At 40.0% G+C, this 23,916-nt stretch overlaps 1 protein-coding gene across 1 annotated transcript in view; it reads left to right on the top strand.

Annotated features, from left to right (window-relative positions):
- Positions 1-20,456, top strand: part of antxr2a (ANTXR cell adhesion molecule 2a) — a 78,077-nt gene extending 57,621 nt beyond the window's left edge. The window contains exon 17 of the mRNA XM_038703123.1: positions 17,763-20,456. Coding sequence (XP_038559051.1) covers positions 17,763-17,801 — 39 coding nt within the window. The 3' untranslated portion in view covers positions 17,802-20,456. The remainder of the gene's footprint in view (positions 1-17,762) is intronic.
- Positions 20,457-23,916: the final 3,460 nt, after the last annotated feature.

Here is a 23,916-nt window from a genome sequence, read left to right as displayed (position 1 = left end):
CTGAGTATGGAGGAATGATGGGACCTAAATGAGAAGCCCTGACATTTATTTCAAAAATAAAGTATTGCACATAGGTGCGTTATTGTCTTGATGTATCCAGACCCTGATGATATTTGCCTGTGTGCCTTAACTGTTGATGGGCACTTTTGAGAAGCTTCTAAGAAGCTCGCAAGGAAAGACTATTCCTCCTAGGGAGTATTTACTTGCCGTATTCGATTTGTTATAATCAAAACTAAAGACCTCCAGTCTGTTCATTTGTTTTCCGTTCTTTTCACTCTGTGATTCTTTTGTCTTTCCCGCTTTAATGAGACTTTAGGAAAGCTGAGAGGATGACAGCATGATGGAAACACTCTGGAGTGGAAAAGTTTTTAATGCAGGATTTTCTCTGATGCCAATAGGGGCATGTGTAGTTAAAGGAACAGAGATCAGGCCTTATTCAGTTCCCCTGCTAATCTATAACAATCACTTGTGGTGCCGAACTCTTTGAGAAGTAACATCGATAAGTGATACAGTGTTGTGTTTCTGTAAGATGTAGTATTACTTACAAATACATGTCATAAAAAGAAAAGGTAGTAGTGTCAGTTGTAAAAAATAGTGCGCACATGGTGTCCTCCAGGATAATTTTAACTTATGCAACTTACTGCATTATGCAAACATGGATAGTCTGAGGCATAAATAACCATTTATTTATTAAAGAAAACATGTACAAAGAGAAGACACGATAATAGGAAAAGATCATGTCATCTTGATACGATTCCCCTCAAACATGATAAACAATTACATTGATTTTTTAAATTATAGTCTAAACATGCATATATCCTAAATGTGTCCCACAGCTGAACATTAGATAATTCAGTTCAAGAAATTACTTTGTCTTGTGCGTTGGTTTGTAATGTTACATTTTTGTTCATGTATCTTGCCTTTACACAGCTGTGTGAGATTTTGTGTGGGTTTGGTGAAATGCTTGTTGTCGGTCCACCCAGTGTGTGTTGCTGCTAATGTCTTCACTGCTCAGGTCACATTAACCCAGTTCTCACAGTTTGTAGTCCATGTTTAAAAAAAAAAGACACGCACAACACCTCCCTGTAGTCAGCGTGGCTTCAGGCTCCTTCACGCTGTTATATTTCCAGCATCGCTGGCCGATGATCGCATTATTTACTGCTTATATTAACATGCGGCTTGATAAGCATATTTTCCTCAGTGGAGCTAACAAGATGCTTTATCACCGAGCCTTTCCACACGGCGTAGCAGGCCACCGTCGCTCGCTTGTATTTCCACCCTGTTAGTTTACAGCCTCATAAATAACAACTTTTTTCCTGTCGAGATTTAAAGCTGGAGTTTTTGCTGTAAAATCAGATTTAACTTTGAACATGAAGATAGATTTTGGTTGTGAATTATGAACCCAGACCCTTCAGTGTAAATCAGCTATGAGCTCTGCTAACTAAGCATAACACCTTTGGAATATACAGCACAACAACACAGATTTAAAATTCAAAAAATGCAAAAAAGAAAATCTCAAACAAAAATGAGAGAGAGAGAGAGAGAGAATATGTAGGCCTGTGTGTTAGTTAAGCTGTCCTGCTTTTTAATGGAATTCATCACATCTGTTGCAAGGAGAAGAGAGAGATCATTGAATTTGTGTTTTGCTTTAAACCTAAACTCTTTTCCAGCCATTAATTTATTTTTCAAGAAAAGATGCAAACAAAATCTCATTTGTGGGTCAAAACACTTGATGGTTGAAGCAGACCTTTCACAGATATTATGTAATTTTTAAGATTTTTCACACTAATACCAAAAGATGGTTACGACTGGTTATAATTGGCCTTACTTCACAGCCACACAAATTAAAGTCTTATATTATGGTTCAAAAATGGGAAAAAAAAACAAACACCAGTTTATTGTAGAACAGGAATATTTTTAGGTTATGTTGTTTTATGTTATAATTATGACAAGACAAAATAATAAGAATGAGAAAACCTAAAATATACTCTAAATAAAACAGACTAATTAATTAAACAATTAAAAAAATGACTTGATGTGTTTCAGAAGAAACTTTTCTGTCTGTCAGAGCCAAACACAAATAAGGCAGCTACAGATGTTCATGTACTGACAGAGATAAAATAAACCACAATTGTCAGAGAAACTAATAACTAATTCATCAACCCACAACGTAATTATCTCCTTTGTGTCTGTGATTAGACACAATTTTCCATTAATTCTTTTGTTTTACCTTTTTTTGTAATTGTAGTTAATCATGTCAACTGCAGGAAAGCGTTTTGGCAGTTCTCATCGGCACGTCATTAGCTGTAAATCTGCATCTTTAATTTGTTGATTAACTCTTAAAAGAGAAACGAGGGCTGTGATCTCTCTCGCAAATTGCGTCTGAAGGATCAATGATTCTGTAATGATACAAATATGAGATGTTGCTTCTTTAGACTTGGGGAAACAGAAAATTGTTTCGTTTTTTTTAAAGAATTACTTGGAAAAATATGAATATTCATTGCAAATCAAATCCAGTGGAACAATTAAAACTTAACAATTCAGAATTACACACATGAAAGAGAAACACATAGAAATCAACCTTATCGTCTGCTTTTTTTTCTTCTTCCCACACTTGCTCCAGATTCATTTCAGGTCATGGTTGACCCAGACCAGCCTTCCTTTTCACCTCTCGACCGGGCACAATGCCAAACCCATTTCCTCCTGCATTAGTCTCATCAGGGACTTTAATATGTGCCACCCTGTAGGAGGGGAGTCTCCCTGGCACGTGCACAACACACACACGCAAACACACCGCCCCGTCTTGACAGCTCACTCCAATTACTGGCCCTCCCTGTCGCATGGCCTGCATCTCCGCTCAGAGCAGATCACATGTGACCCCGTCCAGCATGCCGCTGGTGGAGGGGGAAGAGGGGGAACCATGCAGGGAACAGGAGTAGTAACACACACCCACTCACACATTTACACACATTGAAGGGACACTTTCCAAAAATTGAGGCCAATCAAAGAGTTTCATTCCAAAATGAGATCTTCAGCACAGAAAATATATCTGCCTACTCTGACAAAAACACGACTGGCATCAAAGTAAAGCACATTGCTGGTAATGAGTCATCTTAAAACCTTTGTTTACAAATAGGTTTTTGAAGATTGAATCATCTGTGTTTTTGAAATATTGACAGATGAATTTAAGGCAGCAAAGTTTAGCCCAAATGGATAATCAGCATATTTATTTTTTGGAAGAAACTGTTTTTTTCCTTTTTAAGAACTAGATTGAATGGTTAATATTATAGGCTGCCTGATTAAGGATGCAGACAGTGAAGGCTGCTGTGATTGAAGGTCCTGTATTAAAAAATGGTGTCCAGTGGTAAAAGGTCAGACCGTTACATTGAAGCAACATTAGTTGCATTCACTCACTGAACAGGGCTGGAGCCATGAGTAGAAGCCAGAGCAGCAGCACAATGTTTCTGAAAAATTCTAATGGTTTTTAAAACATTTTGGCCAGAAATGCGACTGGAAAGCAAATACCAAAATTTTATTCTTTCAGCTTCAATAATTCTCACATCTCTGTCCCTGTATATAAAGACAAACATTTTTAACAAAGAGGCGTCAACATCTCAGTAATTGATTCTTAATATTATATATTGCTTTAATTGAATACATTCCCTTTACATGGTGATTTTTTTTTTTTGTCCCCTCCAACATGTCCATTGTTTTTGTTTATGTGGACCTCAGGGATAGAAAATCAACAGGAGTACAATTATTATAACTAAAAACACAGTTCTTAAATATAATATCTTCTGCAGCAGTGAGCAAAGACTACCATCAGCACATTGTTGAATGCTTTCATCACAGGGAGAGGCCTTTGAGTTCACATTTTACAGAGAAATAATTGAGTTGATCCACATAGATTAATGTCTACTGTTAGTGTGTTACTGTTAGATAGTACTTACACTTGACGCTGAAATCACGGAGGCCTTTAATAATCGGTGGTGTTTTGTACTGTAAATATTTAGCATAAAACAGACACATTTTATGGTGAAGTATTAATCTCATTTATTTGACCAAATACAAGAGCCCTTTGTTGATAGGGTCGTGGCCTGGAGACATGATGCGAGCTTATGTTTTGAGTGCAGTTCTGAGTGTTTGTGGCGTCTCTCCTGGCCTCTCCGGGAGGACAGTTGTGGCGATGACACGTAATTTAAAAGTACAGATGAGCCCACTGGCTCTCTGTGGATGCTGATACTCTGTGGCAACCAGAGGAAAAATTAACAAATGGCCCCCTCTTTATTTTTGGTTTGTGTTTGGAATACTTGTTCAGAAGGGCTGCACATGTTGTCTAAGCGTGTTGTACGGCAGTTCTGAGCTTTTGGGACAGTGAACAGCTGTGTGTCCACTACAGAACTGGCTTTCTTTTTCTTTTTTTTGGGGGGGGGGGCTGCTCTAGTTTGCTTGTTTTTCTTCAATGTGTGGTCTAACCTGTTATCTTTTGTGAATCATCTTCTAAGGTTCTAATGCTTTTACTGTATTTTCTATTGCCAACAAGCACCAGAGAAACTTTTATCTATATAGTGCTGTATTGGTGGTTTGCAGAATTTTAAAATGTCACGCTACAATTTTTCCAATCTGCCCACCTATCTGCTTTTCTTCTCAGCTCTGAAGGCTGCTTGCATTTTTAGAAACCACACAGAAGGCTGAAAAAGGCTCAAACTTAAGGTATCGTGACCCTTCAGAAGTATTTAAACTTTTATCAAAAGAACACAGAGCTCCAAACAGGTTTTCAGAGGCCTCTTAGCACCACTTAAAGCTGTGACTAGTTCTTCCTACAAGCATCTGCTTAGCACTACTAGCTCAAAAAGAGACTCGTGGACTCGGGAATGTTTTTGTCAATGCTTTACACAACAAATGTTAAGATTTGCCGCATGTGGGCATCACATGGGAAATGGAGGGAAGGATTTAGGTGACAAAAAAAGTCTAAATGTAAGTCTATCGCCTCACAGGTCGTAAAACAGGCTATCAGCTGGCTCACACTTTGTATAGAAGTACCATTGTACCAGGAGAAGGTGCAGTCTATAAACTGGCTCTTCCTTGACAGACAGAGTGTCTCAGTCAGTCCATTAGCTGTAAACCCAGTTGTCTGGCTGGAGTGGGTTGACTTGGACGAGGTCTCACTTCAGCACATATCAGCCCAAGAACAATCTCTCCTCTGTCTGATCCTCCTGGCACCGCTCCACGCCGATCCTCCCACGATCTCCCTCTCTTATGATTATTTTATCATTTTAAATTCTTTATGCCGCATTGCCGTGGCATCGTCCCCGCTTGAGCAGAGCGGCGCGTTGGCCATACAGTACATTCACACTACAGTTATTTGGACGCCGCTCCGGTGTGGCTCTGTCCCGGTCCCTCGGTTGGATTCTGCTCGTCCATTAGTGCCATCTGTGCCTTCCTGCACCGTCTGTGAGGGCCCCGTCGACGCCAAAACGATTGGCATTTCTCTGGAACAACCAGAGGGAAGGTGCCCAGAGCTTTTAGCTGCCAATGATGTGCACTTACTCTGACAAAACCAGAGAGGGTTTGGGGGTGGGGGGGGGGCCCAGGCAGGAAACAGCTGCACCTACAGTTCTGTGGCGTCCATCTTCAGGCTTCAGGAGATACCACTTATCCCTGCAATAACAGACAGCTGATACAGAGTCAAGAACTGTTTCATTTTAGACATTTAGCTGGCAGTATTATGCACAATCACTGGGTGCATGAGTGAACAGGTACAGGTTGACAGATGCTGCAACAGGAAACCGGATAGAACCTGCAAACCACCAGATCAACCTGCATTCATAAATATAAACTCATATCTTATCACAGTCTTATTATTATGTCCTTATGTTTGGAGGTGATTTGCAAAGCAACAATTTTCCCTTTTCAAATTGAGTTCTAGCATAAGGTGTGTAGTTCTATGCTGAAAATAGGAGGCACAGCAGAAAGGCCTGTCAGTAAGAAGACTTCAGGTCAAAACAACATGGAGTCAACATGCAGTCCCTTGCTGAAGTACATATTAGCGGAAGCTCACGGAAGCCCTAAAATCTCTAGAATCTCTTATATGTAGCTGAACCTGACCTTTCAGCAGCAAACATGAACATCATGACAGAAACAGGTTTATCTAAGTAATTTACCTATTTTTACTTGCAATATTTGGTCTTCAGTACCACAATAGTTATGCCAAAAAGCCAAAAGTCTGGCTCTTCATGAGTCAGCACCATAAAATTAGGGAAAAACTTGCATTGTGATATATGACATGACATTGTAATAAATATAGATATCAAAATGAAAAATACAATTTCACCAGATGACATGCAGTGTGTTATTCATGTGCAGATCTACAATTACCAATCAGAATTTTCATCATTTGGATACTATGCAAATCTATCCTCTTCCTAAAAAGATAAAACCCTCTTACATCTGACATACTTGGTTCAGCCCTCTGCTACTTCTCCAGAAATGGTAGCGTGGTAAAAGATAAACAGACCTCCCTGCGCGGCTGATTGTAGTAAAACTCTCAACCTTAAGTAGCAAGCACATTGGGAACTGATCAAACTCCATGGATCCCAGGTCCGAGGTCAGACTAAATTATGTAATATTTGTCTCTTGTGAGTGTTCATTTTGTATCAAGTAGAAAAAAAGTTGTAGCATGACATATTTGAGTTAATTTGAGTAAATTACTTGACATTGAACATGTGCACATTGCGATGGCGATACTCAAACGATATATTTTGAAGACCTAATAAAAATGTTATGAGATGTTTGAAGCCTGTTCTAAAGTCAAGCGAGCATCCTAATCTTCCTTAACTCCTATTTTGCAACAGAAGACAACTTGCTGCCACCATTAATATACTGCCATTGTGACTTGGTCATATTTACCAGAATCATCCTCTTTCTCTGGCAACCTGCTGTTGCTGCACAATACCTAAGATAGAGAGTGGACAGTTAAATCAGCTTTAATATATTATTTAGGCTTAGATTTTAGGCTTTCAGCTGATGCTTTTTTGCACATCTGTTTACAGGAAGTGCTGTGCTCAATGAAGCAAATATATTAGAGGCAATGCCACAGCTCAGTAGTATCTGAGTAATATAGAATATGTCATCAAGATGTAAAAATGGAAGATAGGAGGAACATAGTTCTCCGTGCCTGAAAACCTGAGCATAACAAAATAAATTAAAGGCAAAAATCACTTAGTTCATTGTGCGGTTTAGACTGATATTAACAAACAAGAACAGCAACTAAAACAAAGAGTGCTGCACCACTAAACTAAAGTTAGTTGGACTGAAGTCTGATCAACATTGTTTCCAAATGGCAGAGAAAAACATAAAAAGCATAAATGCTGACACTAGCATGATGGTTCAGACCAAAGAACCTGACCTTTTTCATAACCGTCAGTTTATCTTTTCTCCACTCAGTGAGAGATTCTCCTGCCTGTAGGAAACGGGAGCCAGCGATGCTCGACAGTCGGCAGACCATATGCTGCTGCCTGCTAGCATAACTTTTTACTGCAAGCTGTCTCTCACTCCCTCTCTGCTCCCTGGGTCAGTCAATAGCCATCAGAGCCTGATTGCCCATCAACCACCACTTTATCCACACTGAGACGGCTGAAGGGAGTGTTGCTGTTTGAAAGGCCTGAGATATAAATATGGTGCCAGAGCTTGTTTTTTTTTTTAAATCCTCATAAGTTTTATGTTAAAGCTTTGTATTGCTATTTGATTTAATTTTTGAAACCTACTGTCTGAATCAACACTAACATTATATATGGGTGTAAGACAGCTGTGGTGCACAATGATACATTTATTTGAGTAAACTGTTTAGTAACCTTTCCATCCCTGTTGCAGTAATATGCATCTTAGACCATTAGACCACCAAGAAATGAATTCGAGACAGTGAATTTTTTTCTTTCTGTTTTCTTTTCATTAAGGACTTTTATGTAGCGCCTTTGTAGCATTGCTAAAGGCTTTTACTATGAGAGACTGATTTTCATAATAACAGCAGATTACCCTCTGTGCTATCTGTGCATAGCGTTATTTTGCTTTGCTTAATAAGAACTTAATACTGCTGTTGTTGGGGAATCTGGAATGACACATCTAGAGTCCCTAAAGTTGAGGTATCATATGAGACACTATAAGTATGTTGACATCTCTGTCCACAGTCGGTCTGGGTTTTTTTCATGGTTTGGGCTATGCCCCTTAGTTCCCAGTCAATGGAAATCTTTAGCAAACAATGATATTTCAGACAATATTGCAGTTCCAATTTTGTGTCAACAGTTTGTGTTTGTCTCTCTCCTGTTTAAACATGACAATGCCCCCACGCACAAAACACAGACCATAAAGAAATGGTTTTACAAACTTGTTGTGGAAGACCTTCACTGGCCTGCACAGAACCCTGACCTTAATCCCATGTAACACCTTTGGGATGAAGTGGAACGCCGACTGTGAGACGGACCTTATCCCCCAACGTCAGTGTTGTACCTCACTGATGCTCTTGTGCAGCCAGCTCTGAAACTCTAGTGGAAAGCCTCCAACCAGAAAAATGGAGGCCGTTATAGCAGCAGATTAATGTCCATGGTTTTGGAAGTTGTTCGGCTCTCACACATGGGTGTAATGTTGTTGATGGGTTCCCACATACTTTTGGCCATGTAGTATGTGTTTTTGGTAAGGATACAGAAGCTTAGGTTGGTTCTTCACTATACGATTTAGTACAATCATATTACAAAGAGAATGGTCTAAACCTGCTCTATGAAAAGTGCAATGAGAATGAAATTTTATGGAATTCCTAGTCTTGTTCAAATGTGTAACAGTCCTATGTACTAGTGTTTACATGTAAAGATGGAGGCAATTATAGCATGGATATTAAGTATAGAAGGATTGTTTTTTTCCTGTAAACTTGGGAACAGGAAAAAAATGTCATTCTGAAGGCATCACTTCTTTTCCAGCATCTTCCAGGATATCTGCTAAACGTCACAGTGAAAGGAGTCTTTTTTTTTTTTATGTCCTACCTTATGTGCTTGTGTAATTTTTATTCATCTCTTTACAATAAGAAGAAATGCCTGAGTTGTCAGCAAGCATCATGTATTTGGCCGAGTCTCAGGTGGCTCTGATTTCCCAGCAGGCCAGATGGCAGAGCTGTGTGGGCAGTGTGCGTGTGGACGAGGGGCTGTGAGAAGAGGGCCAGCAGCCTCGTGGAGGGAGGATTGCTCACACCCTGGCTCTCTCCTCTGTCCCTGTGCAGCTGTGCTTCTCCCTCCAACTTGAACTTTTAATTTGTTCAATATGTGGCAGAGGACACAGAGTAAAACAGAACACATGTCTGGTGGCTGAGGCCCGACAGGCGGGGACAGTTCACACGTCTATTTTGTTCATTTGTTGTTTTTTTTTTGACAAGTTGATTTATTGTACTCGGGGGTACTTGGGGTGGATAGCACCAACAGGGATGAGTTTAAGAAAAAATTTGTTTTTCAGTTTTTATTTGATTCAACAGATTTACAATAAACCTTTAAAATTAAACCCAGGATTGTTAAAACAGTTGATGGATTTAAAGTTAAATGGCACCTTTGCTGCTATAGTCTCCAGGATTTTGACCTTTGTTTGTAACTCTACGTCACACGTGATGGTGAACCAGAACGTTTGCTTTTTTTTGCTTTGCTTTTTGGCCATCTTTTTCTTTAATTGGTAGTGTATATAAAGTGTGAGAGGGAGGCAGAGAGAGAGGGAGGATATGTAACAACATGGTACACCTCATAGCCCGTTAACCACATTGACACCCAGAAAGACTTTATTTTATTTTATTTTTTTAAAAAGCCCTCTATGACAGAAAAAATTAAAAAAAACTATTCCTTTATTTTTTATTTTGCTCAGTCCATCTAAAAAATGCCGCCATTTTTAAGTGATTTAACTTTAAATGATCTCAGTTGTTAATTTAAAGTTAAACAGAGATCAGAGTTGAAACTGAAGTTTAAAGCTTTGGAGCAACTTGCTGCAACACGCAGAATCAACAACATGTCACAAGATTTGTGTTACTGATTGTTTAACACAAAGGAGTTCACAGTAAGTCCTCGGTGTCCAATGATAATTTCCTTTAATATATTTTTGTACTTTTATTTAAATGGTCACAGAATGCATTTAGTAGTCATTATGGAAAATGGTCTGTCCTGAAGGAGATACAGTAGTCCATCTTTTTACAAACCTTATAGAACAGTACCACTAAAATGTATGATGTTCCTAATATTACTGTACACATAGAGCAATGATTATCTTTGTGTATTATTACCAGAATGTTACTTCTGAAATCTGATGAGAAACCAAAACCAAACCTTTTCAGGTGAAAGTGAAGAAGCAGTGTGCATACTGTAGGTAGTTCATGCAGTAAAAAGTGGAACATCTACAACCAGATGAATACTTTGCAGTGTAAATATGCAGTTCAGCTCATTAACATTTTGTCACAACAACAGACAAGTGTTATAATGTGAGTGTTGCAGTCATCCTGTTGCTGTTGGATTAAGTAAGCCTTAGATGAACTAAGCTACTGTATAGGCTGCAAAGCTCTAATGTGGAAAAAAGTCTCAGTTCTGGTAATAAAATCTTTCAAAGCCTGTAGCTTATCACTGCAAAATAAGCATCTTGCAACTGGATTACAACTCTCATGCTTGCAAGTGTTTTCACACTACAGTCCAGATGGGAGATTCTATCTGTAACCTAAATGGATTCCTTCTTTCGTGCATTTTCTTGTCTTTGATATTGTAAATGTGACAAACTATACAATCAATTAATACAAAAATCCAATTCAAACATTTGGAAGGGAGCTAACTCACCATCATCTGTGTTTCCTTATTTGTCTCCCAAAAATTGTTCTGGAGACTCTCTTCAAACTCGTTCTGAGCGTCATGAAGAGACAAACACATGGCAACATAATTTATCAGTTGTAATTTTGTTTAATTTATATACTACAGAAGATTTCTAGATTCTTTTCTGAATTTTAGAAGGAAAGTCAAGAAAAAAGTAGATACTACAACCTACGAGTTTCATAAGTGTGTTGATGTTATGATTTTAAGATCAACTGACAGTTTAGGTTCCATCCACCATTGAGACGCTGTGCTACAAACCCTCAGATTCAATATCTGCGCACGATGAATGGATTCCGCTGTGAACAAAAACGTTCACTGTCCATTTCTTCGGTGAGTTGGAAGACGTATCCAGTTGCAACCTACAGTTGAGCCCGCCCACTTATAGCTTCTCATGTGGAACCACAACCAGCAGAAAAAATTGAACTGGATCCGTGTCAGTAATAATCACTTTAGGTCATTTCTTGGATTTCAAATGATTGGTTGCTTTAAACAGGCGCTCCCATGTGAATCAGTGCAGTTCAGTTTGGAACACACTTTATGAAAATCATGAAGCTAACCAGCATTTCCTGTTTGTTTGACATCTTTTGAAATGTTTACACAACCTACCAGCCTTTGTTGACTCAGCCGACCTTTTCCCAGGTCTCACCTTGTCTGGAAATGAGAAAGTGGACCTATAACCCTTTTTGGACACTAGACAAAATGCGCGGACATTGTCACCTCCTGTAATGTAATGACGTTAAGGAGCCAAATAGTAACCGGTTGTTTAATGTATCTTGGTGTATAGGTCTTAAAACCCCACCCATGTGGCAACCGATTTGTAGTTAGATTTGACAAACATTGTTATGCATATTTGACTCAACTCTTACACGACTAGAAACAAAAATACTCGCAGGACCATCACAATCCTTTGCCAAAGAATATTTTAAAGACCATAATGAATATTAGTCATAATCTTTGTGTGTCATAATCTTTGTGTGTCTTGCCGTATGTCACAGCAAGACATATTGCAGGAGAACAAACGCACATAAAATGGCACAGAGTTTGGTCTGAGCTCTAAGTTGCTGCAGTCTGTTTCCTGAATCTCACCATGTCGTGCAGCAGAGCTCCTCAGAGAGTTGCAGCTCTGGGGGACTCAAGCTGCTCAGGGTGCGAACACTGCGAGAGATGAGAATCAAAATCAAACACATTCACTCACACTCTCTCCACTTCACTCCTGGAGCTCTGCCTCAAGTTACAAGCCAACAGTCCAAGTGACAAACATGTTGTCTGAGGACTGGGCAAATGTGGACCTCTGCAGCTCCTGTCAACACGCTGCGAGAGCCCGCTAACAAGACTTCAGTGTAGGTGGCTGCAACTCCTGTTAGAATAGCAAAGAATTCCACAACACGCAGAGTTGGGAATGGGACTTGAGGAGGATGGCTTCAGATGCTGAGATTATTGACTACTCAAGACAATTTTACAGAACAGAATTTGGAATAAACATTGCAAGGATCTTGTAATTTTTGGCAGCATTTTAGCTCTTTGTTGTGTTTGCTGTGAGTGCGTTTAAAAACAGGAAATGATTGTATTAGTGTTGCTGTGAGCAGTCAGTGAATTGATGAGAAAATGAGCTTTAATAATTGATAATTTTAAGTAGTTCAATCAATTAAAATGCCGAACATTTGTGCAGTATGTTCCACCTTCGTCAGTCTGACAATATCTAACTTATTTCTGCCTTACATCATCATACACTCAATGTTTTTCCACTTTAAACTGTTATTTTAACAAATTAGACAACTAGAAGACGACACTTTGGGCTGTTTAAAGTTCCAATGGGTATTACTTTATTTTCTGACAAGTTACAGACTGAAATATACTCCATTAATCATCAGTAGTTTGATAGATAGATTGATTGATAATGAAGATAATCAGTTTAAGCAATGATTTTCTTTCATTTCTTTCATTCATTCATTTGTTGCAAACAATCTACTCTCAACAATGGAATTTATAATCAATTTATAATCCATTATAATCACCATTCAATATATTATATCCATTTTAACAGAAACCCAGTGGATTGTCTGAAATGAACGTTATTATAAAGTCGTTATTTGGAAGTCGGTGACTCTCTCTGACCCTCCACCTCACCCCTCCTCTTGTCTCTTCACCTCTCCATCTCCTTGCACCTGACTCATCCACCTGTCCATCTGCAGTCACGCTCCCGTCCGTCTGATGAGATTTCACTGACATTTCATGCTGACATATTCAGACTATTGTTCTGCCGCTCCGGGTGGCACAGGTGGGCCTCCATCTCTCCAACATGGCCCAGTTACAAGGCGGCGCTCCCTGCCAAGTCAGGCCCCGCTCATCCGGGAACAGGGGAGCTGGAATGGGTTTGACCGTATTGTGCTGCACCTGCTTCGCCCTCGCAGCAGATCCCCCTGCTTCGCCTGCCATTCTGCCGCCGCAGAGAGCACTTCTTCCCTCACCGAGCCCCCGCGCTGTAAAACCCGTAAAATCCACTGAACTTAGCCGCTCTGATGGCCGCGGCCAAAACAGCATCTGATGTGCCTTATTTGTTGACTGTGTGAGATTAGCTGCAGAGGGTACACGTCGAGGGGCTTACCATGCAGAGATGGAGCGAAGCCCCCACCCCTCCACCAAACACCCACCAGCTCTGCCAAATAATGAGAAATGGAAGATTCTCCAGCTTGTCTAAAGCCCTCGTCACAGTCGGCCCATGCACACTTCTGCTCCTGAGCCAAACTGTAGTGCAGATACTGTAAGAGCTCCCACACCAGGAAACTGGCTGCTGACTTCTGCATTCACCCTGCAGCTCAGGAGACAATGTCCTGGTTATTTCTGTCTATAATACCTCAATGGGCAGCATCCACCTGGACTGTGTGAGGCCTGTATGTGCAAGAATGTGCTTTTGTTTTCTCCAGCAGAGAGAAGGAAAGAGATGTGCAGCTCAAACATGTGCACATTTTAATGCAAATTAAGCTCAGTACGTGAATGGAAATCAAATTTCTGTGCTAATTCCAAACTTTCCACTCACACTTTTAGGTCACACCCCTGAAATTAATTTCATTAATGTAGTCATGCAGAGGGATCCTGTAAAACTAAAACCGTATTAATGCTTTAGTAATAATTAAGGACAGAACTCAAGTGGACTAATGGACTAAAAATGTCTTAGTCAACTAACAGTATAACAATAATTGTGTAGTTGACTTATTCTGACTCCACACTAGAGGATAATTAGGCCAATTTTGTGTCAGATTCGTTCCTCCCGACAATTGCAGGGGTGTTCCTGATTCGAGGCTGGTCATCACATATTATCTATTCAAATTATCCTGTAGTGTGAGGGGCTTACAGACATAATCTTAGGGTTACCGACAAGATCAGAGGCACCCCAATTGAGCGCTGACATTTACAATTTGAAATCAAGGAGCTTCCGATTATTTCCTGTAGTGTGAAAGGAACAGCGATGGAATAGTGAGAAGAAACCCGCAATAGCTATTGAGAGCGAGCTGACCAGAAAGCGTCACCAACCGGATGTTGTGTATAAGCCATGCTCATTCCGTCTTCTCAGGCATGACTTCATCCACAGTTTTATTCTCTTTTTTTGTGCAAAACATAGCACGCACAAGTGCAACCAGCTGGCGACGGCAGTCTGCCTCCATGCTTGATTTTATCCGAAGTCACGTTTCATCAGTCAAGTTTTTGCGAGATCCCAAGTTCCTGGACTTGCCACTCTGAGATCGCTTAGTAAACGGCAAGTGTGTGGTCGTGCGTCTTGACTAAACCGTCTGGTGTGTGCGTTCTTATGATTAAAATAATAAGTATCGGTTCAATCTGTCATTATGTCTGTGGTATCCCATGTTTTGAAAATCAGTTAAGATTTGAAAATCCTCCAGTGAGCAGCAGGCATTAGAGGGGGCAGCCATAAATTCAATAAAGTAGTTGAAGTCATCTGTTGGGACAAGATGAGCAGATAACAGCAGTGTCTGGATGCCCGTAATGTGTCAAGATCTGCACTGATACTATGACAACCAAAGTAGTACTATCAGCAAATGCTCATACTTGTCTAAACATGGTGAGTCTTTGGTGATCACGCCTGGACAATCAGAAGTTATCAATTTGTAAAGCCAGAGAGTAAGAGGCACAGTGCATGCACATCAACATTCACAAGAAGCGAGGTTACAGGGAGCTATTACAGGGAGCTATCAGGTCAGGTGCTGTAGGAAATCAGAAAACATATTTACTTGTTTTGGATTTTCTTGTTTACTTTTATTCTACTGTCCATGCGGTTTGTCACTAACCATTACATTAGATTTACTCATTTGGCAGACACTTTTATCCAAAGCGACTCATTTGAGGAACAACATACAGGCATCAACAAAGCATCAAATACAGCACGAGATCTACAGAGCACTAATAAAAACTAGTAAGAGCTAATAGCATAAATCGCATCAATGGGGTAGATACCTTGGGAAAGAAGTAAGAGTTAACAAAAAGTGCAATCAATACAAGATAATTGTAAGGGGGATAGACGAAGAAGAGCACAGGAAGTGCATGTTAGAGGTTAGGAGTTAGAGGTGTTATAAGAGGAAGTGTTCTCGGAAGAGATGAGTTTTCAAGAGCTTCTTGAAGTTAGAGAGGGACGCCCCTGCTCCTGATGGCGTGTGGTAGCTCGTTCCACCGTCGTGGTGTCACAGATGAGAACAGCCAGGACTGGGATTGCTTTGTGTGTAGGGATGGCAGAGCCAGGCGGCGTTCGTTGGAGGAGCGTAGCGGCTGAGAAGGAACGTAAACTTGTATTATAGAGTTTAGGTAGATGGGTGCAGACCCAGTAGTCACTCTGTATGCAAGCATTAGAGACTTGAACCTGAGTCTGGAGGCCACGGGGAGCCAGTGGAGGTCACTCAGTAATGGAGTGACATGAGTTCTTTGGGCTGAACAATAACCACAAACGCTGCTGCGTTCTAAACCATTTGCAAGGGTTTCACCGCTCAAGCTGGAAGACCTGCTAGGAGGGCATTGCAATAGTCGAGGCGAGAGATAACCATGGCCTGTACCAGAAGCTGGGTGGCATACTGAGTGAGAAAGGGCCTGATTTTTCTGATGTTGGACATGAAGTTAGTCCTTGTAGCTGTGTTTCTCTCCTTCTCTTATCCTATTTTTGAACCACAATCAGGATATGTTCAGTCTATCAAAGGTCTATTCTGTATGAGAGGCCTGCGTTTGTGATCTGATGCTGCAGCTTGATCTTTTTTTGATCTGAACATTTGGACTGACCACACAATGAGAGGACAGTCGAGCACACACAATTTCTTTCATATTGGATTTCTTATGTTTTGAACTGCGGAAACAGTTTTATTCAGACTGATTTATTTCAGTCTCAGTGGGACTTTCTGTCTCAAGTCTTTATTGTGTATGTGCATGTGCAAAACACGGGGCAGAAATATAGTTATGCATCTGCATGGCCAAGAAAATATGTTTCTCCTGCAGAAATGTGTTGGCGTGATTGTGTGCCTTCCCTCTTCCCTAAAAGGACATTTATGTTGCATATTAAAGGGTTAGTTCACCGAAATTGCAAGAAAATTCCATCTTGCTTATCACTTGCGATTTTAACCTTTTAAGGAGCTACTTTCTAACCAAGAAATTGTCCTAGTGAAAACAGTCTACAGTGAGGCATTAGGATTATTTGTCATAACAGAGACGTTGTTTATGGTAAAACATGTTGCTGTTGAGTCATGTTTCACTGCTCTGAGTGCAGCACAAACAAAATTCTATTCACCCTCATTGCACTGGTAATGTGCATGGATAGATACTGGTGTGTGTGTGGGGGGGGGGTGTTAGTGTTTTGGGTGAACCTATCCTTTAGGAATACTCCTGCTGTTGCTGTTGAGCAGGACTCCGGCCTTGGACATGGAGTTAGTCCTTGTTTGTTGCACTGATGCGGCTCAAAGCCTCTAAATATTTATAACTAGTCAAAGGATGCAGTGGACAAATTTCCCAACACGGATGAATGAATAAAGTATTACTAACTACCTTTTATGACGTTGGAATCAGGTTACAGTAAGCACATGTAAACACACTGACAGAGCCAGAGAGTCAGCGTTGTGTGTGAGTGTGAGGTTGGAGGCCTGCTGGCTGCTGGGGATTCGCTGTGCGAGAGCTCCCTCTTGGTGCCAGTCGGCCTACTGTTGGTGAACAGGCTGCTGCTGCTCTGAGAGGCTCAGACAGCTGCCCACACACACACACACACACACACACACACACACACGTGCACGTGTTGGGTAAGACCATGCAAAGTGAGATGTGTTTTTTTTTTTTTTGTCAGTATTCTCAGAAAGGTAGCGAGGGAACAGGGATGTTTGCTGCTGGTTCACCAGATGATGCTTCGTTTGATTGTATTTAAATACATTTTCAGCTGACTGGATAAGTGTGAAAGTGTGAAAAGTGTGTCCTGAAATAATACTGTCAGGAATGTTCTCCATATGTTTTATATATGTATTTCTGTATGACCTCTTATTTATTAGTACACTGATTACTGTTTATTGAATATTGCCACCTTTGCTTTCTTGGTTTGTTTTTACTTCTTCATCAGAAGAAATAATAATAATATGAAAAATAGACACATCCATATATTTTATTTTTATCTTCACACTTTAGTATTGTGGACACCATTGTATATATATTATTTTAATATAAATATCAAAGAGTCAATTTTGAAATACTGTTTTTCTGTGAATTCGATGGTAAGGAAATAATTTACTGATTAGAAATATCAGCAAATTAGCAAAAAAAAGTCTTGTCTTGAAAAAGTGCAGTGAATTATGTGGTGGTTTTTAATTATAAAAGTTGTTATACTCTCTCTCTCTCTCTCTCTGTGCTTTTCAGGGTCGGTGTATTAATTTCAACCGTGTGCAGCATCAGTAGAAGAGAAGGACCACTGGATGAAAACCAACATGTGCTGATCGTCATGGACAAGAGAAGAATTTCAGGTTGCTTTTTTTTTTTTTTTTTTGAAGATCTGTAATCCTGCAGCTGAAACCACTATCTGTTCACTTTACTTAAAGCACAGTTTCCCCACTGTTTCTCTGCCCTTAGAACTTTGAAGCACATGGTGTGAAATGTTAATATTAAGTCTTATTCAGTAAGTTATTTACTATTATATATATTTTCTATTACCAAGTAGTTTTTAATTTAAGAAAAAAAAAGTCGAGTTAGATACACAGGACGCCCCAGAACTTAGCACTCAGACTCGGTTAGCTTTTCGTGCGCACCAAAGGCTTAACATATTCAGACCATATTGTGCCGTCTGTGAAAAACCTAATTTCATGAACACAGACGGAAGCTATCTTTAAAAAAAAAAAAATAAAAAAAAAAACACAGAGAAAGGGGCTGTTTGCCTTTGGCGTGGAAGTCGGAATAATCCCAGTGGGCCTCACAAGTGCAGAAGTCCGTTGCCTTTTGGCAATGTCTCATCACAAACCCTCTCCAACTTCAGCAGTGCTGGATGCCTGGCGGCTGCCCTTTGACTGGCTTATCTTGTCATTTTAACACTGAGAAGTGCACACGCATGACAAATTGTAGACAGGATGCCCCAAGGTACTGGAAGGCACCAAGACTTTGCCTTTAGTTTTTTTTATCTTTTTCCTTTTTTTTTAAAGACACCTTCCTTTCATTATGCACTCGGGACAAGGAAATTAATAGAGCGTTATTCGACCGCAGGACAGCCTCCTGACCAGGATCTCCAGCCAGCTTTGAGGGATTGATGCCTTTAAAACCTTGACATGGCGCTTGGTGTTTTTTGCCCCTGTTTTCAGTGCAGTCTGCTCTCTGCTCAGCAAGGCGTAGCACATCACAGTCCATAAACAGGCCTATCCGTTAAGACTTTTAAGATATAGATACAGCTGCCTCGACACTCATCTGCCCACCGTCCCAATCCTCCGAGGGCTTCTCGGCTGCGTCACAACTCACTAGTTCTCTCAGCACCAGAATATCAAACTTTAATTAAAATAATTAAAGGCAACAGCAAGCAGCAGCCTGTGAAGACTTGGCTGTCTCTTTTTTATGCCTTTTGACATTGAATGACCTATTACCGCGTTATTCACAGGAAAAAGGAGGACACAGCACCGCGGTAACGGTGTACCATGTCCAAAACGCAAACCCAAAGCAACGGATGCGATGGACGGATAAGTATTGTTCATTTCCAGAAATTATGTCCCCCCACCCCCAACTCCCTCACCCCAAAAAAGCATGGGATATATACTTATATATATTGTGGATTTCTCAAGCACGCTGTCATGACGCCAATCCCAAATGATGTTAGTGTGAGCGGAAACACTGTGGGGGAGGAAAGGGGGCATCAGCTGAAGAAAAAGGCTCGAATGATCCAGTCACTTCGGATACCGTACTTCAGATGCAAAATGGATATTCGAGTCGAAACCTGACAAAGCACGCCGGCTTTGACGGGAAGCGGTATAGACAATGACCAGTGGCTGGGTCAGTGGGATGTCTCTGTGCAAGCAGGGAAGCTTATCAAATGACACTAAAAATAAGTTCAACAACCATCAAGTTTGAGGGGAAATGGGTGAGCGTCTCACATTCGGTGGGCATGAGCGCGCGCAAGACGGGCAGTGCGCAACACGCCAGGCTAATTATTCCTTTGTTTCCTTTTTGTCCCGATCGGAGGGACATAAATAATTCCAAATCAAATCCTCGGGGTGTGCTGGTATTTATGTCCGACTTAAACGCTTTTAGCCTCTTGCATAATTTTGCAGGCTGACATTTAATAGGCTCATCAGCCTCTTTCTGGACGGATGGTGGACGAGGAAATTTTAGCACTTAGATCTTGTCTTTTTTATGTTACAACCAAGAGCACGGGAATGTTATTAACCCGAACTAATGAGATATTTACATAGCAGTCACAACACGAGCCGCCCTGCAAAAAACACGTCACATGTCCCCTCAGTGTCCTCTCCACACATCATTACACACCATGGTATTCATAACACCTATTGTTGATGAAAAAAAAAAAAGATACAATTCTTGAATTTCTTTGTGCCTTCTTGTAAATTGATGCCTTTGAGGGGGAAAAAAATATTTTTGTATTTCTGCAGTAAGGGTTGACATTGTTTCATGTTATTCACATCCACTTTTTAAACTTCATCACTTTAAAATCAACTTAAGCTTTAAAAAAGTAGATCACCACAATTGCTGATATATCTTCATTGTCTTTTATCAACATGCATGTCAAATTTTGGATTTAATTTGATTTGCATGCACTACTCTCTGCTTGGCACATTATTATCAGCTCATTTAAGGTGCAAGAATTGTAATTTATCATTTTCTTTTATCTTTAACATTGTACAGTTTTTGTCTTTCATACTGCCTTTTTATAGTTACGTAGCACCTTCCAGGTTCAAGTCACACAAGCTGCAAATATGTGTGTGGGTTGTAACCAAAATACCAAAAACATCTTTTTTTTAAAAGCCTTTTTATGAGTTTTACACTGTTTTTATTTTCAGTCAGACTATTCATGTTGTTGTTTTACGCTGTTATGTCAAATATACATACATGAAAAGCGAACAGTGTTTTTGTTTTTTCTCTTTTTAACACGTGTGTGCGCTGGTAGGGGTGGACATGCTAAAGGCGATCTTTAATTGGGCCCTTACAGATTTATAGGGCCCGACAGGGAACGTGATTATACAGAGTGTGTGTGGACAGAGGAGTGGACAGTGTGCAGTCTCTCCCCCTGTGAAGTCAGTCACCGGAGGCAACACACACACACACACACACACACACACACAGAATCCCTCCAAGGTTTTAAACGCCCCAAAAATGAGGTCTTGCATTTAGTAAAAAATATGCGCTCATACACCTTCTGCTTTATCCATGTCTGTATGCTGTGACAAGATTGCCAGCTAAGGTGTGTGTGTGTGTGTGTGTGTGTGTGTGTGCGCGTGTTTACATGCAATAACCCCTCCTCCATGTTGGAAGATGAAGAAGGAAAGTGTTGTCTCCTTGTTTGATGTTTAGATATCATAAATATCCCTCTATCTAAACTAAACAGTCTCTCTCCTCTCTTGACGCAGGTTTTAGACCTTTCTATAGACTCCATTCTGAGTTGTTATCAAAATTATACTTTTTTCCAAAACTTACAGTGCTGAGCATGACCATATTTTTCTTTTTACTAAAACTACCTTTTCTATAAATTTGCAAAGTGCTCAGTCAGTTTCAGAAATCAAAACCCACGTGGCCTTAAAGTGCTCCTGAATATGAGAAAAAGCTGATCCCAGTCAATAAAAAGTTTTTTGGGTCTTCAGAATCAGAAGAGAATCACAATAAGAACCCGTAATTTAATCAGATATGTTATTGTTACAAGTGGTTAAAACCATTTGGGACGGAAGAAGAATTATATAATACTCACCTACATAAAGGTACTGGATTATTAAGTGTACTTAAAATGTCAAAAGTTATCAAAAAACTACAAACATATGTTAAAAGATTATAAAATATTGTTAGTTTGGGCCTTAATACAGACAAAAAAGCATTGATCATCAATTCATTGTTTACTGTGTGTTTGTTTACCGAAGTCTTTATTATAAATATTTCACTTAAACATCTGCATGAAACCAAAAAAACTTGTCTGTGACCCACTGTATATTCAAAGTTTCCTAAGCTTGAACTGCTGATTCTGTATAATTTGGACTAAATACATCCTCCGTGTGTCCACAGACGGCACAGCATCACCTTAAGCTGATTACTGCTTTCAGCTGACCAGTTCACACAGCTTTTAAAAGACCAAAACCAGCTATTGGAGACATTAGCTTAAATTATCAGAGTTTTATAAACTGCTTTATTGAAATATCTGCTTAGGTGCTGTGTGTACAGTTGTGCTTATGATTAGCAGCAGCAGTTACAGGCTGTTGCTTTAAACGCAGCCGGCTGCAGGAAACACTCGTGGTAATCTGAGTTAAATAATTCATCCTGCAAGAGCTGAATCCTCGTGCACGAACGCTGCTCAGACAGAACATAACCTGTCCTTTGCTTCTTTTCTTTTTTATGTTATTAGCAACACTGTTAGTTGAGGATTGCCTTCATGAATGGTAGAAGTTCATCTCTGCAGTTTTGGCTGTAACACTGCACACATTTATATCCTAAACACTGACTACTTAAAGATCAATTTGATTACTTTTTGCTAGTAAAAGATAAACTTTTATATTTACAGTGCCAGTGTTGACTCAATAAACTCCATAAACTTTACTTAATAACAAAATCAAATTCATAAAGAAATCAATTAATACGTAAACGAAATAAATGCATACAAAATGCTGAAGTAACTAAATAATACTAAATAAATAAATGTGCTGAACATCAGAACTCTCCCTCCAGAGTTACATGAGAACATTGGATGTGGATTGTATTTTAATCCAAAGAATGCTTTTTGCAAAAGATACAAATTGTACATTTACATTTATTCATTTTAGCTGACGCTTTTATCCAAAGCGACTTACAATTGCTGTATATGTCAGAGGCCGCACGCCTCTGGAGTGACTAGGGGCTAAGTATCTTGCTCGGAGACATATTGGTGGACGTGTCACAGTGGCGAACTGAACCCGGGTCTCTAACACCAAAGGCACGCGTGTTATCCACTGCACCTCTACCCCACAAAATTGTATATTTAAACACAGGACAGGATTTAAACCCACAACGTCACTCTTCATTCTTTATTTGGATCCCCATTATGCCCAGATTGGGAACATATCTAATTATTTTACTCTGTATGCTGCTATATTTAACTTTTTAACAGTTTAACTTTCAGTCTAAATCAATTTCAAAGCTTAGGACTTAGGACAACTTTTTTTTTAAATCACTCTCTAGGTTTGTGAAATCTATTTTTCTTCTGTCAGTCTGATTGGTTGTTTTGTGAGCACGGGATCCAGAGCAAGAACAGGAAAATGATGGGATCAGGTCCAATCAACTGAAACCGAAGACATCTGTAGACAACTAAAAGAACCTCAAATCAGTCGTCGTTAAAAAGGACCTCCAAAACAACCTAGAGTAGAACTTCTGAAGAAAAAAGCTCAACATTAAAATGAACTTAAATCAAGATGCTATGTTTTCCAGACTCCAAACACACTTTGTGACAAGTTTTTATTTTGTTCTGTAATGAAGTGCCATTTCCTCCATACCATAATACCATGCCGCCATTCAAGCTTATACATCGTGTGATATGTAAACGGGCTCAGCACACAGTAACATACTGCCATACTTGAACAAACAAAATAGTTTGGAGATGCGAAGACATCTGAAAGGAGAATAAAGCAGCTGAATTACCCAAAAGATGTTGTGTGTTTAAAGAAGCTTAGACGCTGCAAATATTCTTTATTTCTGCTGCAAAGAAATTTTACCAAAATGATACAAAAGAGATACATGATGATCAATTTGTAGAATAGAAACTGATTTCGCGGATCATTTTCATGACTAAAGTTGGAGAAATTCACATTCCCTCACACAACAGGCATCACTGCAGTAATTTGTGGGTTTAAACGAGAATTTTTGTGATTTCGAGAAGAAAATAGTTCACTATTGTATTTGGTTGATCTCTAGTCTAACATACTGATTGGAATGAAAGTGGCACATGAGGACAGCAGCATCCGAAGGTCTTTGCATTCTTCTATTTTTATATTAACGCTCACAGCCAAGAAAACACAGAGCAAACTCCTAAATCCATCCTGAGCTGTGCCACAAGGTTCTGTTTTCGCAATTTGATGGAGGGGGCTTAGCTGCCATAAAATTTCAACCTCCACTTCCCCTGATAAAGTTTCTCTGGCAGGCAGGGAACGGACTTAAGCAGCTGTTGCCCCCCGAAAGCCCGTCTGGCTTCCCAGGTTATTCAGATTTGCACAGTTGTCTTCGAAATTTAGGTAACTGGGGGATCAAATGCTGCAACTCTGTATGGCCACTAACCTTTCAAAGCCAGAGCCCCAGACCCTGTCGGATCCAGAGGGCAGCCCATCCGCCCTAAGAACAGCTTGTTAGAGTT

Source organism: Micropterus salmoides, unplaced genomic scaffold (genome assembly GCF_014851395.1).
Source record: "Micropterus salmoides isolate LMB-PRFRI ecotype aquatic unplaced genomic scaffold, ASM1485139v1 Ms_hic_scaffold_7, whole genome shotgun sequence".
In the NCBI taxonomy this organism is placed as follows: domain Eukaryota; kingdom Metazoa; phylum Chordata; class Actinopteri; order Centrarchiformes; family Centrarchidae; genus Micropterus; species Micropterus salmoides.
This window is presented reverse-complemented; position numbering and strand designations above follow the sequence as displayed.